A 20,644-nucleotide genomic window follows, 5' to 3' on the forward strand; every position below is an offset into this window, starting at 1 on the left:
TAACTCACTCATTCCATAATCAGAGATAATCTGCCCTACATAAAATTATTTAGAAGACTCAACATATTGGTATAATGTTTTGTCACAACATAAATTATATCAGACAGTTTCCTCTTTGAGTAGCAATAAGGGTTTATCAGGAACAGGAAGAGAATAGATTTCTGAAGGAATGGAGATTTCTCTTAACGGGAAAAGAGACGAGCAAGAACCAAGGCACAAACCGTCAATGACGAACTTCAAAAGCTTCATATTTTAACCCCGGGTCAGACCTATCCATCTTCATTTGTACGTTGACAAATAGTCTCTTGCACAAAAGTTCATGAAATTCTGAGTCTGTTTCAACCTGGGTGGCCACACAGACTTACTCTAGTGAGACCTGAAGTTAAAGTCAGACCAAATGTTTAGGCAAACATGCTCAATTTGGGCACTCTTGCTTTGTTACCTGGTTGGACCATTTAAACTTTCCATGAAGCATTTCCGTCTTGGAAAATAGTATAGATGTAACCTCTCTGATTCCAACATCAAGATCGTATAATAATAAATGTGCTTGGTTGTTCAGTTGTGTGCGACTTTGTGACCCCATGGTCTGTAGCCCACCAGGCTCCTCTGTCCATGGAATACAAGCAAGAATACTGGAGTGGGTTGCTACTTCCTACTCCAGGGGATCTTCCCAACCCAGGGACTGAACCCGTGTCTGTTACATCTCCTGCAAGCTGATTCTTTACCACTGCAACATCTGGGAAGCCATGTAAGTATAAATAGGACCCCATCTTGATTTACTGAATGTAGTAAAAGGCTGTCCAAGGAAGACAAAAACTATCACTCTTTGGTATTTGATTTGAAATTGTGGAAGTGTAAGTCTATACCAAAGTATGTATATAGTCTTGACTTATTAATTATGTACATGTAGGGAAAGAGTTCAATTCAGATCAGTCACTCAGTCGTATCCGACTCTTTGTGACCCCATGAACCGCAGCACGCCAGGCCTCCCTGTCCATCACCAACTCCCAGAGTTTATCCAAACTCATGTCCATTGAGTCAGTGATGCCATCTAACCATCTCATCCTCTGCAGTCCAAGGGACTCTCAAGAGTCTTTTCCAACACCACAGTTGAAAAGCATCAATTCTTTGGCACTCAGCTTTCTTTATAATCCAACTCTCACATCCATAAATTACTACTGGAAAAGCCATAGCTTTGACTAGATGGACCTTTGTTGGCAAAGTAATGTCTCTGATTTTTAATATGCTATCTAGTTTGGTAATAACTTTCCTTCCAAGGGGTAAGCGTCTTTTAATTTCATGGCTGCAGTCACCATCTGCAGTGATTTTGGAGCCCAGAAAAATAAAGTCAGCCACTGTTTCCACTGTTTCCCCATCTATTTCCCATGAAGTGATGGGACCAGATGCCATGATCTTAGTTTTCTTAATGTTGAGCTTTAAGCCAACTTTTCCCTCTCCTCTTTCACTTTCATCGAGGCTTTTTAGCTCCTCTTCACTTTCTGCCATAAGGGTGGTGTCATCTGCATATCTGAGGTTATTGATATTCCAGCTTGTGCTTCATCCAGCCCAGAGTTTCTCATGATGTGCTCTGCATATAAGTTAAATAAGCAGAGTGACAATATACAGCTTTGATGTACTCCTTTTCCTAATTGGAACCAGTCTGTTGTTCCATGTCCAGTTCTAACTGTTGCTTCCTGACCTGCATACAGGTTTCTCAAGAGGTAGGTCAGGTGGTCTGGCATTCCCATCTCTTTCAGAATTTTCCACAGTTTATTGTGATCCACACAATCAAAGGCTTTGGCATAGTCAATAAAGCAGAAATAGATGTTTTTTCTGGAACTCTCTTGCTTTTTCAATGATCCAATAGCGTTAGCTTGATGGTAAACAATCTGAATGTCAGAATGGCTTAAAATGTATGCAGTATACCTTGAAATTAATATGAACAGTGCACTAACAATATTTTCTGAAGTTCCTTGATGGATATAATCTCTTGTTTGAAGCTATAAGAATCACCGTTATAAACACAGATTCCTAGGCTCCATTCTATTCTCCAATTCAGAATACCCAGAAAATGGGCCTGGGAGGAGCATCCTGGTGATTCATTTCATTTCTTATAGGTGAGCTGGAAACAATTGGTTCATCTTCCTTAAGCAACAAGGATCTATAATAAAATACATGTCCTTGAGTCTCATCATAGACAGATTATATCAATAATTCCTCAAGTGGGTGCACAGAATTGACAATTTTAGCAGTCTCCTCTAGAAAATATTATGTGTGATAAAGTTTGAAAAACATTGCTCTCTTCATTATTTTGCAGTAAGACAAAGTTGTACTTGCTTTATTAAACACTGAGGAACTCATTAGAAGAATATTAAATGAATGCAAAGTATGTTTATTAAAATAATGAATTTTTGCTTTTACTTAAATGTTATATATTTATTCTCTTTAGTATCCAAATGACTTAGTGAGTCCTTCATGAATAATGCAAGGAAAACCTTCAAAGCAGTTAATATATATTTTTATGTCTTAGAAAATATTAAAATAACTAAAGTTTATTATCTAATATATATAAAGCTGTATATTACTTTCCATATTTTATTATTTGATTTTTATTTTAAATTGAGATATATTATTTCTAATCCACTAACAAGTTTTCCTAAATTAAGAATTATTTTTGCTTTACTATTTTTTATTTATTCATAATTTTATATTTATATTTTTCCTATCTGATATTTCCTGATATTTTACATTTTTCCTGTATTTTAATCCTTTATTTTCCTACATTTCTTCTTCAATTTTCATGATTTAACACTTTTTTCTTATACATTTATTTCTGACTTTTTTAAAGTTATATCCATACATATTAATTTATTTGTTCTATTTTTTTTATCATTGAAAGACACGGAACCATTCTTTCCTTGAATTTTTAAACTCAAACAACATTTAGTTACAATGAAATAGGAAATCCTGAATTTTAGAATTTTCTTCTTTTTATCCATTTGTTTTGTTTTTGCTTATAGAAATTGTTATTTTACTCCAAATTAATCAAGATTACATATTGGGAGGTTGTGACTAGACAACTCGAATTCTTTTAGAAATGGAAAAGTCTGTCAAATTCTTCATATAGCTAATTAGCTCCAGTGGAAGAAAATCCATCTGCCCTTGCCTGTGAGAGCCTGTCTTACTACACAGTTTACAATTTAAGATTATAAGACATCCATGTTATAAATGTGTGAAATACAGAATCCTATCTATCTCATGTAATGGTATGGCCCATGAGCCATTTTTATCATTTTACCATCAGAAAAAAATGTTTGTAATAAAAATAAATGAAACTAACTCAGTAGGTTGCTATATATTAATATAGCTTTTTATTACATTTTAAATGCCTTCCACATATATGGAAATATATTTAGCAACATGGCATATGCACAATGAGCAGTAAATGAAAATGATGTAAGTCTGAAGAAAGACACTTTAGCTTAGCACTTTGTATGCCTTATACAATGTAATCTTCATAATAATTGTGTGAAACAAGTGTTAAGCACGATCTCATTTCACAGCTAAGGGAAAAGATAATAAGAAGTGAAATGACCAACAAAGCTTAGTCCCTAATTGAGTGGCTTCCCTGACCACAAGGGTGAAGTGCATTGCTATCTTTGGGATGTTAGCATGACTACACAGTGTAAAATAGAACAGAGAAAGGTGGGAAAACCGTTAGCAGTCTATAGTGTTTTAAAGTCCAAGAAAAAGACATGTAGGTCTGCTTAAAGTTGGTGGCACACTTACTGGGAAAAAAATAGATCATTTGAACTTTTTTAGATGGCCCCTAGGAAAGCATCAGGTGGGCCCACTTCCTCAGTCTGAATTAAATCTTACTGCATCTATCACAACATGCTCTAGATTTCTTTTGGAGCTCTTATGATTTGTAATTTTGTATTTGAGGGATCCTCTATTTAATATCGCTCTCCCTCTCAGTAAAGCCCAAGGTGACAAGAGGCTATGCTTACCAAACCCCACACTGTATGCATCTAGAATAAATATTTACTGAATTTAAGAATGGATGGTGGATTAATAAAAATGGAATAAAAAATGATTTCAAGAACAGAGGTGGAGTGGATGGGGATAGAATTGTGAGAACAGGGGAAGGAAGAACTTAATAAACTTAAATTTTGAAAAAAAAAAAAACCAAAAACCCAAAACTATTTCAAGGTATAGAAGCTCAGGGATTGTACATTGAATCAAACAAGAAACACAGGAAAAAAAAAAAAAAAACTTCCTAATAAAAAAAGATGCATGATTTTTAAAAAAAGTTTAAAGCTATATTCCAGAGTATATACCAATAAGCTCAATTATTTATTTTTAATTCTATTTTTTATTTTCATATATAAATTGCTCTTGGGGGAAACTTTTAAAACCTAGTTACACTAGTATGTCTATTTTTTTTTTTCCTTTTTCTATTTAGCTGATGATATTTAAATAAGATTAGCCAGGATTATACCCAGTATAACTGTAATCTTGGATAACCAGGAACCATACAGCTTATCAACCTTGTAATTCTCTTTTTTTCTTTATAAACTTGAAGGAAAGCTCTCTTAACTCTTGGGGGAATAAAAAATAAAGTTCACTCATGCTCAAAAGAAATTGTCTAAACCTCTACTGTTTTTTACCTTAAAAGATGGATAGGAGTAACCAAAAAACGATCTTAGTTATATCTCTAGTTGGAAAGAGTTTCTCACTTACATCAGAAGAAAATAAACTCCCTTTTTAAAATCCATTAAAAAAATTAAAAAAGCATTCTGAATCAATAATCAAATTACAATGCCTAAGGATATGAAATTCTGAATTATACTACATATGTCAACATAGAAATAATAGCAGTAGAATGATTGGCAGAAAATTTACAGGACTAAGTCTGACTCAAAGATTACTGTCCAGATGTTCTTATACTGTCTACAAGCAAGAAATTGAATGAGAAGTTAGGAAACATTTTTCCATGTTTAGAGAATATTTCTTTATGGAATTACTGATTTCCTACCTCCCCTTTCCTTGTTCATATCTCAAGGTCTGTAACTAACATCCCATAAAATATAAATTTCCCTTTAATTTATAAAATAAAATCCAAGCTTTCAACTCAATAAGTATGCCTTAAAATGACAGGAGACGTTGCACAGTTAAATAAAATACTCAGTTGGAACTCAAACTAAAGTTATCTTCCTATCCCTTACCAACAAATACAGAACCTGTCTATATCCAACCACTCTGAAAAAATTTCCCCAAGGAAAAGAAGTATAATAATCTAAAATTCAAGAAATGTCTCACATAGAAATGAAAAATGATTTCAGTGCTGTGTGGTTAGAGAATTGCCTCTCAGCAATTTATAATATGCTTAAGACTTAACTGCTTCATAATTTGGTAAACTTCAATGAAAATAACAACAAAAGTGATTATAATACCTGGAATATGAATAGCATATAACAGTAGCTATCAAAACCCCAAAAAGCAACAAAGACCACATTATTTTGTTTCATTCATGCATACGCATTTGAAAAAGAAGCATCCCAAAAGCTTCATATTTAATTTTCTAAAATCATGTTAATTTCTTATTTATTTCAGGCATTACTAGAGACTCAAAATTTACTGCGCACTCAGGTTGCAAATTTTACCTTCAACCTTGGATTTTCAGGGAAGTTTTACCACACAGGTAAGAAGGAGCTTTGTGTTCTCAGGCAGCTACATATAAATAGGAGAGAGGATTTTTAATGTTTCAAAAGTAGGAGAAATAGAATATTCAGATTGATTATGGGAAAAACTTGGGTCATTATGAGTAGCCAAATCCAAAATCAATGAGACTTGTTTACTTTGGCAGATACTGTTGGAGTCAGGGCAAAACAGGAAGAGAAATGACTTAGTCATCTCAGTAAAAGAAACTATAACCATTGTTCTAACTGTGTCTATGCATTCCATGAAGCATAGAGACGATGGTGATGAAGATGATTGCAATGAGATGATAATGATACTAGTAACAATCCACAGTGTTTTAAAATTGTAGGACAACCTAGGGACACATATTTTTAGTATATTTTTTTTCTTTGGAAAACATATAGTGGTAAGAAAGGAATTTTAGCTTCAAAGAACTTTAATAGATCTTAAGAGTCATCTTGCTTAATTTATTGTCCCTTCAGGATTTTCCTTAAAAATATTATAATGATTTGGCCAACATGCATTAAAACCATCACATTCAAACTTGTATTTCTTACCACATCTATCCAATCACAGTTTCATTTCTTGTCAGTCTCAGCCTTCAAACAAATCCTCAAAATGTGATTGGTGCTCAGGGACTACTCCATGTTCTGCTATTTTTCACCTCTTTACCCAGTTTACCTCCAGAATTTGACTCTTATTTTCTGAATAGCAGCATTATAATGGCAGGTACTAATTTGGAGAAAACTATGTGAGTGAAAGTGATTGTCTTAATGGCACAAAATCGTGTCTTAGGGTTTATATTAGGGCAATGCCTACTATCTGGTACTATTTCTGCATCTTTGGTGAAAGCTAAATGCTTTGTTTAGGGCTTTTCATTGTTACTTCAGAGTATTGTAGTAAAAACATTTCACAGTATTCTCTATGCATGCAATTTATTGACTCATTAAAAGTATCCCATGCAAAGGTAGTCTTTAATTATCATAAATTCAGTTCATTTACCCAAAGAGGTTTTTTAATGTTTACCAAAGAGGCTCAGGAGGTTTATTAGAATATTGAAGCTGCAGTGTCATATTGGCTTTTCTTTAATGCTTTTTTCCTCCTGCTTTGAAACATGTAAATCTGTTTAAAGTAATAGAAGGAAAATTGGTATTTAGACCCGTTGATAAATGAAATCACTGCATATTTTAAAAGGATATCTTGCAGTAAAAGATTTGGGTCATCACATCTACACAGCAAAAGCACTTCTAGCTTACAATTTTGAAAATAGACATGGTTTTATAAACATTTTTCAAAACCCCCTCAGAAAATGAGTCCAGACCTAAGAATCACTGATTATGAAGTTATAAAGCAGATAACTCTAAAGACTACGTCTACTGATGCTGGGGAAAAATATGGGATTATTTGAAGTTCACACACAAACAATACTATTTTGTCTTAAATAGCCGTATAAGAAAAGTAAAAGGCATTCTTCTGGCTGAAATATATCCGGATAACTGCATCAGCTTTTATTCACTTTTCATATTCAAATCTACTAAGCCTGTCAGACGTTTGCAGAATTAATGTTGACAACAAGTTATAACACTTCCCATTTCTTTTTTATAATCCTGAGCATGTACACTACACATCCCACTAGGAAATGAACACACTAGTTAATATCACAGGGACACTTGTTGGAGGAAGAAACCAAACAATAATTTTAAAAAAAGATATTTTAATTATATCTCTTAATTGGACCTTATTGACAATTTATGTTGGTACTGACCTAATAAAAATAATGGAAGAAACACTATTCTGATATGCTCTGTGATAATGTGCTTTACAGATTCTTCAGTATATATTTGTAAGTTCTGGAAGCTTAATTGACTTCACATAAATATAAAGCTTTATTTGATTGGCTACATTATGTGTAGAATCATTGAAATGCATCCATGACATTTTCCAAGGGTACAATCATGCTATATTAAGTACTTATTTATTCATTTGAGGATATCAAGGTTTCTTCCAGGTTGGAGTTAAATATTGATAGTATTCACTTTCGCTAGGGCATGCCTCTTCCCTATCTAGTCGCTTCCTATATGAAGGTTTAACTATCAGGAACTTAACAAATCAGAAAAGTTCTTTCCTTATCTATACATTTGATTGTGACAGGTAACCATGAAAAGATGGCCTTGTCACAATCACCGTCTCAGATTCTGCCAGAATGATCTGATTTTCCAATGCCTGAAAATGCTGATTGATGAGTTTCATTGTTTTGAAGACACTTAATCACATATGCCTAGTGTAATAAAGATAGATTCTGTATTCCTAGACTGCTTCACTTATTTGTATTTTCCATGTATTCTTTCCTGTTCAGTTTCTCTGTCCTTCACATGCTGAAAACAATCTCACCCAAAAAGCACATTCCTAAAAGTCATTCACTCATGGGTGCCAAATTGAAAGAGGAAGGACATTCTGCTGATTGAAAGTTAAAAAAATAATAATAATAAAAGCATGGAGTTCAGAGTATAATTTTTAAGTCTGGAAATATTTTAAAGCATGATTGGAATTGCACAATGAAAGCTCAATTGAAAAATGGAGACATTACAGGATCAAGATGACTTGTAGGGATGGAGAGCTACAAATATTTTTTGTAGGGCAGGATTTCTGATGACAATCATTACCAGGTTTTGTAAGTGACAATAAATTGAATATGACACAAACAATTACCTTGTGTATAATATTTTCAAACTGGATAAATACATGTCTTTTCCATGAGAGTTCATTTTTATATGTATAAACAAAACAGAACCTATAAAAAACTAACTTTTAAATATAAAAGTGGAAAAGTGTTACATTCATTCTCTGTTTGCTTTTGTTTTACTTTATAATGTATTGCTTCAAAGACTAGACATTGGAAACAACCTGCTTTTGTTTAAATCTAGGTTCTGACATTACACTAGCTATGTGAACATAAACAGGCTACTTTTCTGTGCCTCAATGCCTGCATCTCCAAAATAGGAATAATAATATCTCTTATATAGAACAGTACATAGCATGTCATGATATGCAAATATTTTTATTACTACATATTTTTATATAAGAATCAAATATAATTTAAAAATTGTGAATTATTCACACGGCTCTGTTTTCCAATTTTGGAACTATAGATAGCTTTTAATCAATTTAATCATCAAACAATTCTTTTTATTTAGTATATTTAAGTTTAGTTTATTCTATACTCACCTATATGGAAGTGTGCCAGATTCAATACACAAAGAAAGTTAGAAACCTCTTCTTGCCATTTCAGAATTACAATATTTCACATATAATAGCAAATATAAGGCAAACATTTATACAAAACTGATGAGATTCTCCTTATGGAAACTAATCTACAGCCCAGAGCTTGCTAAACTTATTCTTATTTGTCAGACTAAAAAACTCTCAGAGGCATACTCTTATCATATAACACAGGTACTCCAAAAGCAGAAACAAAGAAATGAGCACATAAATATTTTACTTCTGAATTAAACACTTTTATCTTCTGAGAATCAGGAAAGTAAAATGAGATAAATTTTAAATGAGAATAAAAATTCTATATTTCTAAATTAACAATGATGTAGATTGAATCTAATCAGGTTAGAGGTTCAGTTCAGTTCAGTTCAGTCGCTCAGTCGTGTCCCACTCTTTGTGACCCCATGAATCGCACCATGCCAGGCCTCCCTGTCCATCACCAACTCCCGGAGTTCACTCAGATCCACGTCCATCAAGTCAGTGATGCCATCCAGCCATCTCATCCTCTGTCGTCCCCTTCTCCTCCTGCCCCCAATCCCTCCCAGCATCAGAGTCTTTTCCAGTGAGTCAACTTTTCACATGAGGTGGTCAAAGTACTGGAGCTTCAGCTTTAGCATCATTCCTTCCAAAAAGGGTCCATTTGAACACAAACACCTGAACAGACTAGAATTTGTGCTCCGTAGTCATGCGGAGAAGGCAATGGCACCCCACTCCAGTACTCTTGCCTGGAAAACCCCATGGACGGAGGAGCCTGGTGGGCTGCAGTCCACGGGGTCGCGAAGAGTCGGATCCAACTGAGCGACTTCACTTTCACTTTTCACTTTCATGCACTGGAGAAGGAAATGGCAACCCGCTTCAGTGTTCTTGTCTGGAGAATCCCAGGGATGGCAGAGCCTGGTGGGCTGCCGTTTATGGGGTCGCACAGAGTCGGACCCGACTGAAGCAACTTAGCAGCAGCAGCAGCAGCAGTCATGTATGAACTATAAATTATATTCTCACATGTAATTTAATCATATGTTAGGTAACAAAAATAAGTATTTACAAATGAGTCAAAAATTTAATATTTTCATTTAGTTGGATTCAAAAACATTTGAAATTCTTTGATCCCTCAGCATGACTTGATATCATATTTTTCATTAAGCAATTCTAAAGTCATCAGCTTGCCTTATGTGGCTTTGAATTATATGACTTGTATAAAATAAGAGAAAGGCTGATGGGAAATTACTCCATGGAGTGAAAAACAAAGAGGTTTTAAACATCACTCCTGATATTGTGGGGAGTGCTTACAAATGACCACACTTTCTGGTATAAAAATTACCAAGATTTTATGATCAGTCATGCATCTGTTTATATCAGTAGTCAGAAAAATTATCTTTAAATTTGAGTAATTGACCTCTTTCCTGGTCAAGTATGCATTACACACTCCCTGCTGCTTCCAATAACCATCTGTGGAGTTTAAAGTGAAGGTAGGCTTTTCTCAGACATTCTATATTCAAAGCACAACAAAACTGTGGGAGAACTGTCAATTCATTCATCTCATGTGACATATAGTAGCTCTTTCTAATCTATGCCCTAGTCTGCTAAATTATGACCACGAGAAACACTTGGTCTGTATTAAAAACACTTCATACTTAAAATCCATCTGAGGAAGTGACAAACTTCTTTACATTTGGATTTCAATATTTGAAATTCTTAATATATTAACAAAGCCAGTGAATTATAAGTCCATAATACTAATAATTTTGACTCAAGTTAACAAAATTAAGAATTTTTGTCTGCTTATCTTATTCATAGAGCTTTATCACTTTCAAAACTTCTATTTCTTTACTTTGTATATAGTAGCAACTATTATAGTAGTAATAGTGCCAATTAAACTTGTTGGTCCTTACACCTTTTGAGAATTATGGATTATAAGATATATACCAAGAATAATGCATAGATATAAATACACACAAAAGTTGACATGCACTTAAGCCAATATATGAAGTTTCTAAAATTCAGTGACTATATATTAATATAGACTGAGGTAAAGTTTTCACTTATTTAACTTCCTGGGGAAGTGGCATGATACAATGCAAGTTAAAAGGATCCAATATCAGACTTCAAGAATTTGATAATCTAGGCAAGGCAATATTTTTAAGAATGTGTGAAAATATGCAACTTTAGAACACCACAGGCATAAACCAGTACATGCTATTTTTAAGAAGAAAGCAATCTTAATATTTATGAATCAATTCACAATGTTAAGTGCTTTAATAAATTGATCTCATTGATTCTTCACAAGAGCCCATGAGACAGATTTTTATACCTCCATTTTAAACCAGGAAACTAAGACTCAAATAAATTAACTTATTCAAGATCACATAGCCAAGGATACACTTTAACAAATATATGCTTTAACCATCTCATGGCACACCTTCATGATTCAGGCTGTCTTTACTACAAGACTCTTGAAAAGGTATATTCAAAGAAGACTGCTTAAAAAATTCTTTTAATACTTTTTAAAGTAAACAATATAAAATCATCATAAAACATACCCCAATTTGAAGAAAAAAATTATCCAAATACACCTCACACTGTAAGCCAGGATTTATTACTTTGCTTGTTTAGTTAAGTATCCAGAGACCATATAGGAATCAATTGTGTTATTGATTCAGAATATTTTAAAATGGAACTGAATTATGATTTCATGCCATGAAAATGTCCTTGGATTGCTGTAACATAGTGAATTTCCTTGGAATTAACTTGCTGATGTTGTTTTCCTTCCCTTATTTCCCCCTCTTGTATGACAAATGGCTTTTTCTATGTGTTAGGCATTGTTAACAAATTTTCCTAATAGAGGATGAAAAATTAATACTAGTTTTAAATTCTCAATTCAAGTTTCTATTGTGTTAATTGATTTATTGTTTACATTTTATTACATTATTATATAAAATGAGAAATATTTATGTTTGTAATGGTAATTCTAAAATATAGGGACACAAACATATTTATATAAGATCTCAACTTTAAAAAAAATAAGTAGGAAAAAAGTCAATGAAAAATACAAAAATGCTTCTACTGGTTAGTTCCAAAGATGAGTTTTGGTTTTGGTTTTGTTTATGAGTTTTATATATCATTGTCTATGCTTTCTGCCTGTCTTCAATAAGAATATATTTTATAATTAAAAAAATAACAGACAAAATCATTTAAATTTAAAATTATTCAGTTCAATATTAGGCTTATATGCAGAAATATTTTTAAGAGTAAAAAGAATAATCTTTTATCTGGTTTCCCCTATGCATCCAATAAAGGAGAGAATTAATAGTTGATAACTTTAAAACAAAAATAAACAGACAAAAACTTGCTCTGTTTTTTTATGTTGTTGTTGTTACCACCATATGCTAACAAATCTGAACAATGTCAGTGATAAAATATCCCTAAAATCGAAATGTAAACAACATCTGCACTTACCCCTTCCCATCCCAACCCCTAATCCCACTGCCTCTGATGTAATTTAGGCTATGGTCATTTCTCTTTTATTAGAACAACACAAAATTGGATTTAGGTATCAGTAGCAAGAAGAATAATCTGACAAACATAACCTTTAAGCTAATACAAATTCTTCACCTAAGCCATTTTTTATACGTTTCACAGGGACTGAGGAGGAGGATGAGGGAGACGACCTTCTGCTTCGCTCCGTGGACGAGTTCTGGTGGTTTCCTCACATGTGGAGCCATATGCAGCCCCACCTCTTCCACAATGAGTCATCTTTAGTTGAGCAGATGATTCTCAACAAGGAATTTGCACTGGTGAGTACACTTTATTGAAGTTTTTTCAGACTATGAGTTGTGATATATTAGTGGATTGTAAAATCAGCTTATTGGGTTTGATCCAATAGAAATAGAATAGAACAGAAAATACAAGAGTGTGCCACAAGTGCTAGGGCTTCTCAGCGGAGCTACTGATAAGAATCCACCTACCAATGCAGGAGACACTAGAGATGCAGGTTTGATCCCTGGGTTGGGAAGATTCCCTGAAGGAGGGCATGGTAACCCACTTCAGTATTCTTGTCTGGAGAATCCCATGGACAGAGGAACCTGGCAAGCTACAGTCCATAGAACTGCAAAGACTTAGACGCAACTGAAACAACATATGCCACCATAAGTGTTAAGGGTACGTACTGCTTTGTATTATTTTGTTTCAGGCATGTTTGTATACATGTATATGTACTGGGTCATGATGTGCTATAAAATGTATTCAAAAAATTAAGTCGTTGTCAGAAAGTTACCATCTCCTGCTTTATGAAGGTATCATACTATGAATAGGGAAAATAGTACTTTCTCCATTGTATTCCTTGTTCTCGTTCAGTTGCTAATTCGTGTCCAAATCTTTGTGACTCCATGGACTGCAGCACACTTCCCTGTCCTTCACTATCTCCCAGAGTTTGCTCAGACTCATGTTCATTGAGTCAGTGATGCCATCCATGGGATTCTCCAGGCAAGAATACCGGAGTAGGTAGTCATTCCCCCTTGAGGGGATCTTCTCAACACAGACTTTGAACCCGCATCTCTTGCATCTCCTGCATTGGCAGGCAGGTTCTTTACAACTGTACCACCTAAGTCAGATTTTTATTGTGTTCTAGTATATAATAACTGTTCCCTCAGAAAGTATTTGTTGCAAGGGTGAATAAATCAGTTCAGTTCAGTCACTCAGTTGTGCCTGACCCTTTGAGACCCCATGGACTGCAGTGCTCCAGGCCTCCTTGTCCATCACCAACTCCCAGAGATTACCCAAATTCATGCCCATTGAGTCAGTGATGCCATTCAGCCATCTCATCCTCTGTTGTCCCCTTTTCCTGCTGCCTTCAATCTTTCCCAGCATCAGGGTCTTTCCAAATGAGTCAGCTCTTCATATCAGGTAGCCAAAGTATTGGAGTTTCAGTTTCAACATCAATCCTTCCAATTAACACTCAGGGCTGATCTCCTTTAGGATGGACTCGTTGGATCTCCTTACAGTCCAAGGGATTCTCAAGAGTCTTATCCAACACCACAGTTCAAAAGCATCAATTCTTTGGCACTCAGCTTGCTTTATAGTCCAACACTCACATCCATACATGACTACTGGAAACACCATAGCCTTGAATAGACAGACCTTTGTTGGCAAAGTAATGTATCTGCTTTTTAATATGCTGTCTAGGTTGGTCATAACTTTCCTTACAAGGAGTAAGTGTCCTTTAATTTCATGGCTGCAATCAATCTGCAGTGATTTTGGAGCCCAAGAGGTAAAGTCCACCACTGTTTCCCCATCTATTTGCCATGAAGTGATGGGACCAGATGCCATGATCTTCGTTTTCTGAATGTTGAGCTCTAAGCCAACTTCTTCACTCTCCTCTTTCAGTTTCATCAAGAGGTTCTTTAGTTCCTCTTCACTTTCTGCCATAAGCATGGTATCATGAGGTTATTGATATTTCTCCTGGCAAACTTGATTCCCGCTTGTGCTTCTTCCAGCCCAGCATTTCTCATGGTGTACTCTGCATATAAGTTGAATAGGCAGGGTGACAATATACACCCTTGACGTACTCCTTTTCTTGTTTGGAACCAGTCTGTTGTTCCATGTCCAGTTCTGACTGTTGCTTTCTGACCTGCATACAAATTTCTCAAGAGGCAAGTCAGGTGGTCTGATATTGCCATCACTTTCAGAATTTCCCACAGTTTATTGTGATCCACACAGTCAAAGGCTTTGGCATAGTCAATAAAGCAGTAATATATGTTTTTCTGGAACTCTCTTGCTTTTTCGATGAATAAATAGATAACTTGAGTCCCTAGAACAATGACTCTAGACCAGTGACTCTCAAACCAAGCATGTATCTTTTTCACTTAGAAGACTTTTTAAAACACATATGCTGGGGTTTCTGGTTCAGTAGATTGTCAAACAGGCTTGAAAACTTGCATTTCTGAGAAATTTACAGAGGATGCCCTTGCTGCTGAAACTGCACTTTGAGAACCATTGCTCTGAACTAGGAGTTGGGCTACTATGGCCAATGAGCCAAATTTGGCCTGTTACTTGCTTTATATTGTTCTGAGCTAAGATAATTTTGTTTGGGTTTTTTGAATTTATGTTTTAAAATGAAAAACAGAGACAATAATATTCTGTGACATAAAAATTACATGCAATTCACGTTTCAGTGTCCATAAATAAAGTGTGATTGGAATAGCACCACACTCTTCTCTTTATACGTTGTCTGCAGCTGCTTCTTCATTGCAATGGGAGAGTTGGGTAGCTCCAAAAGAGACTGGATGTCCCACAAAGTCCACCTCAAATAATTACTATCTGGACCTTTATTGAGAAAGTTTGCCCACCCCTGTGCTAGATAGGAAGTAAATCATCTATCCTTTTAACAATCTACTGAAATAAATTGTTTTCCCAGAAAAACACTCAGAGGCATATTCTCACATCTTCACACAGTGTGGCAGATGGTCACAAGGGGTATGTGAATCCCCCAAAGGCCTCCATCTTAAGGCATTTTTTTTTTAAATAAATAGTTTATTTGCACTGTGTAATTGCTGATAGATATTTTTTAAAAGTCAAATTGGGAGGTACAAACCCAAGGCCTTATAAGCACTAAAATATTTTATAACATTATGCCTAATTATTATGTTAATAGATCACCCTTCTTTCCATCTCTAAATCCCAAGGCTTATGTCAGATCTGCACGTAGGATCCTCAGTAGTAATTGTGGGAGCATAAAAAGCAGTTAAGATCATGGACTCAAGACTGTGTTTGAATCCTGACCTTCCATCAGTGGCTGTTTGAACTTGAACAAAAATTACTTAACCTCTGTGTCTGAGTTTCCCCATCTGTAAAAATGAGAATAATCATGACAACCACCTCACAGGACCACTTTGTGGATATGGATAGTGTACTTAGAGAGCATACAATCAGCATTCAATGGTAATTAATCAATTATGATCTTTCTAAATCCAGACAATTATGTGGTTATATGTTATTAAAAAAAAACCACAAATATTGTTCAAAATATGGATTTACAAAAGTTTGATCCTCACTTACTTTCGGGGAATGTCTAAAAAATTTTGTGCTGATTCATAACATTGGAAAATTAAGTAAATATTCCTTTTTCAAAAAATAAACTTACCTTGAGTAAGCATGTTGAATTTTCTCAGAGCAGTTACCTTGAAAATAAACTGTATTTATCATTTGGCTTGAACCTCCCCTCACCTCATTCCCCCTCTGAAGCCTTGCTTTTTAGGCATGTAGATTATATTTCATAATGGTTGATTTCACCTGTTTGTGTAAAAATTTTTAAAGCCATGCTGAGAGCACTGGGAAAGACTCAGATGTAATTGGTTTATAATGAAATGTTGAAAGCTATTTAGAGTCCATTCAGTACACTTATATTTGTTTAGTCAGTGTGGTTAGAAACTAAACTGAAGCCTATAAGTATACTTTGTATGAAAAAAATCTTATTATAGTTTGCATAATCAAAATATAATAACTAAAATGAAGTCTGTTAAACGCACATACTGAAATGACATTGTTCTTTTCCTTCTGATGTTGAGCTCAATAAAACTAATCAGGATTCTTCAAGGGGTGACATTAGAATCCCAGCTTTAACTGTAAACATAGGATGACAATATGTGTGTTGTCCAGAGAGTCAGGAAGCATATTTCTTTCTTATTAAATTATTATCTTTCTGTATCCAGATGACACTTCAAAACCCTCACTATTAAGATGGGCTAGGATAGTGAAAAGCATAATATTGGCAGGCTAAATTTTATCTTTGACTGTTAGTAACATGTTCTAATACAGCTGGCACCTCATTTAATGTCTTCATGCCTCTGTTTCCTCCCCTGAAATGGTAATGATTCCCTTTTACACTCTCTAAACTACAGAGCTTTTAGATAATTAATTTATATCAACTCATCTGCCAACCAAAAGCACAGGACCAGATAATCCACTGATCAATTCCAATTCTAAAATTCTGTGATCGTTGATGGTATTGGTCCACAAATTTGGAATGAACATCTTGAAATACTCATCTAGCTATAATCGAAGCAATTATGGAAAGGGATTTTCAAACTAAAAGACCAATTTATATTGAAAAACACTTAAAGTGTTTAAATCTCTTTTTAGTTCCATCCTGACATCACTCCCTATTCCTTGGTTTGACCTTGGCTGGCAGAGGTGTGCTGTGCTTTTATCAGTGAAAAGCACAACTGTTCTCACAACATTTACAAAAATGATTCACATAACATATTAATAGCTTCATATTGAAAATTTAAAAAATCATTAAACAATCAAACAAAATGTTTCATTTGTAGATTTTCTCTGAATTGCTTCTGGATAGAGTTTATTTTCTGTTGCAATATGTCTAAAAATCATGAGAAAAACATATTGCAAGACTGTTTCTTTACTATTTCATTGTGTAAGAAAAACTATTCTTACTGTAAAGCACCATCATTTCTTAATTCACACACACTTAAGTCTGCAGTGTGAATGTTTGTGTGTGGGGGCAATGACTTGTATGTCTATGTTGAGTCCATGACCACATGTGTATGTAGTATGTGTTTGTGTGTGCATTTTTATATATATTGCATGTTTAATCCGTGAACATATATGCCATGTGAATGAGTGCATGCATGTGTATGTTTTTATAGAAGGTGTTAGTCTCTTGATTAGCACAGGCAACCCAAATATGGTCATTGTACAATACGAGTAAGACAGCAGGGTGGGAGGAATAATTTTGATTCTTTTTTCTTTTTACTAAATCATACGTTTTGCTGTCACTAGATAGAAATGACACTTCGAAGATGGCAGCAAAAAATTAAGGCTAAAGAGAACAAGAATATTCAGCTAATATTAAACTGCCGAATGAAAAATTTACAAAAAATCATTCCTGACTTAACCCACATCTCCTTTTCAAAGGAGAGAGAGAATAGCCGTAGCATAATCCTGAATTATTTATGTCATTCCACAGTAGATTTGTGGGGGAAAAGTAAGAAATGATGGTTTGTTGTTGGAAGTTTTGTGTATATATATTCCTTAAAATTTCCAAATGAGAGGAGCTTTTTCATTTACTAACAGTAGCAGACTGAAAATATCCTGAAGGGAAAAAAGAACACTTTTCTTCTTCAATGGTGACATTTCAAAAATGCTGTTTTCTTTCTGACATTTTATCAAACAGTCAGAAACTTTATTCATAAGTAAATAAGTAAAAGATTCTAGAAATAAAGGCACAGGTTTTTTTAATCTGCTTTTAAAACACTACATGTATTTCTGAACTCTATATAACTTGTTTTCATAAGACACAATATTCCTGATATGAAAAATTCTGACACTAAAATAGTTCTCATAAAAAACCTAAATTCATCAAAGAGCAAATGTGAACAATTGGTAAGTGTCGCAGTGACCTGCACATAAAATCAGCTATGTAGAAATTTCAATTAAGAAATAAAAGGTATATGATAGTGGAATTAATGGCACAATGAAATAAAACAGAGACAGTGCTGCCTTTCATTAGCTGCTAAACCTGTGTGTTTACTAAATGATGCAATATATAGCCTTATGCTAAGTCACTTCAGTCCTGACTCTGCAACGCTATGAACTGTAGCCCACCAGGCTTCTCTCTCCTTGGGATTCTCCAGGCAAGAATAATGGAGTGGGATGCCATGCCCTCCTCCAGGGGGTCTCTCTGACTCAGGGATCGACCCAGGGTCTCTTAGGTCTCTTGCATTGGGAGGCGAGTTCTTTACCACTAGTGACACCCAGGAAGCCCCAGTGCTGTATAGCAAATACCAGATGTCAAAAAACTCTGATAATTACAACCAATAGGGTATTTCAAAAGCGGGAAATGTAGAGAAGGTAATAATATTTAATCAAAAGTAAAACTTGAACAAACATTGATTTGATGAAAGTTTTTGTTTTTGTTTTGTGGTTGTGTTTAGCTGCTAAGCCATCCCTGAGCCTTTTGTGATGCCTTGTGGACAGCAGCATGCCAGGTTGCTCTGTCCATGGGCTTTTCCAGGCAAGAATACTGGAATGGGTTGCTTTTTCTTCTCCAGGGGATCTTCCTGACCCAGGAAGCGACCCTGCATCTCGTTCATTGGCAGGAAGGTTCTTTCCATTGAGCCACCGAGGAAGCCTGATGAAAGTTTACTATGGAGCAAATAGTATATTTTTAGGTTCAGTGATGTATAAGGCAGTCTATATACCCAGCAGAGTAGACACATGAGTATGGATTTAGACGAAATATAAAGAAGCAAAGCATCTAGGCATAGAAAAGTTTGAAATATTTTCAGCAATTGCATGAGTTCTTGAGGGATCCTGCAGAAATACATACCCATGTGGTACAAATATCCAAGTGAAATACTTCTAATTACTAATGTAATTGGGTGTATTTGTTATCTTTTGCTTCACAACAAATTAGCCAAAAACTTAACAATTTAAAACAATGCACGCTGATACCAAATAGTTTGTGTGGGTCAGAAAGTTGAATATGACTTAACAAGATCCTACAGTTCAGGATCTCTCAAGAGATTCCGACCAAAGTGCCAGCTGGGGCAACAGTCATTTCGAAGCTCTGCTAGAAGGTGGACCAGCTTTGAAGCTCACTCACATGGTTGTTGATAAGACAGGGCCTCGTGGGCTTTCAGGCTGTGGACCTGAGTATCTCCGTTGCTGCCTGGTCCCGTACTCAGTTCCTCACCATAAGGGCTCCTCTAGAGGGAACTCACAGCAAGCAGATTGTTTGGTTATTTGGGTTATTTGAATTTCCGTAAGAATTGTAGGATCAGCTTATCAATCTCTGCACAATGGCCAGCTGGAATTTCAATAAGGGTAGCATCAAACCCATGGATCAATTTGGGAAATACTCTCATCTTAATATTAACTCTTCAAACAGGCTGTTTTTCCATTTACTTAGGTGGTCTTTAATTTCTTTCAACAATATCTTATATTTTCAGGGCATATGTTTTACACTTCTTTTATTAAAAATATTTCTACTTGTATTCTTTTTAATGCTATTGTAAATGGACTTTTTATTAATTTCATTACACACTGTTCATTTTTATGTGTAGAAGTACAATTGTTTTTTGAATATGGATCTTGTAACCTTCAAATTTGCTGCACTCACTTGTTAGTTCAAGAGGTTTTTTAAATTAATTCCTCTGGATAGTCTATATGCAAGCTCATGTTATATCTAAGTAAAGATAGTTGTATTTCTTCTCTAGTCTGGATACAGTTTATTTTATTTTATTGTCTAATTTCCCTGACTAGAACTTGCAATATAATTTTGAATAGAAATGGTAAGAGCAGATATCCTTGTCTTATTCCTGATTTAGGAGGAAAAATCCAGTCCTTCACCATTAATCATGATACTAGTTGTGGACTTTTGAAGATACTCATTATCAAACTGAAGTGTCCATCTATTCCTACTCAGCTGAGTATTTTTATCATAAAAGGCTGTTGGATTTGTCACATTTTTTTTTGATGTCTATTCAATAGATAATGGGGTTTTTTCCTTTTTATTGTGATTATATATTACATTAATAGATTTTTAGATTTTAAACCAACTTTACATGCTTGTGAGAAATCTCAGTTGGCCACAGTCCATGCTTGACATATGCTGTTGAATTTAACTGCTTAGTATTTTGTTGAAGATTTTGCATCT

General features: G+C 34.7%; 1 protein-coding gene across 2 annotated transcripts in view; it reads left to right on the forward strand.

Moving 5' to 3' along the window:
* Positions 1-20,644, forward strand: part of LOC138082057 (bifunctional heparan sulfate N-deacetylase/N-sulfotransferase 4) — a 281,384-nt gene that overhangs the window by 115,994 nt on the left and 144,746 nt on the right. For both annotated transcript variants that reach the window (XM_068975277.1, XM_068975278.1), the window contains exons 2-3: positions 5,617-5,704; positions 12,613-12,767. In XM_068975277.1, the coding sequence (XP_068831378.1) occupies positions 5,617-5,704; positions 12,613-12,767 (243 nt within the window). The remainder of the gene's footprint in view (positions 1-5,616; positions 5,705-12,612; positions 12,768-20,644) is intronic.

Source organism: Capricornis sumatraensis, chromosome 7, assembly GCF_032405125.1.
Source record: "Capricornis sumatraensis isolate serow.1 chromosome 7, serow.2, whole genome shotgun sequence".
In the NCBI taxonomy this organism is placed as follows: domain Eukaryota; kingdom Metazoa; phylum Chordata; class Mammalia; order Artiodactyla; family Bovidae; genus Capricornis; species Capricornis sumatraensis.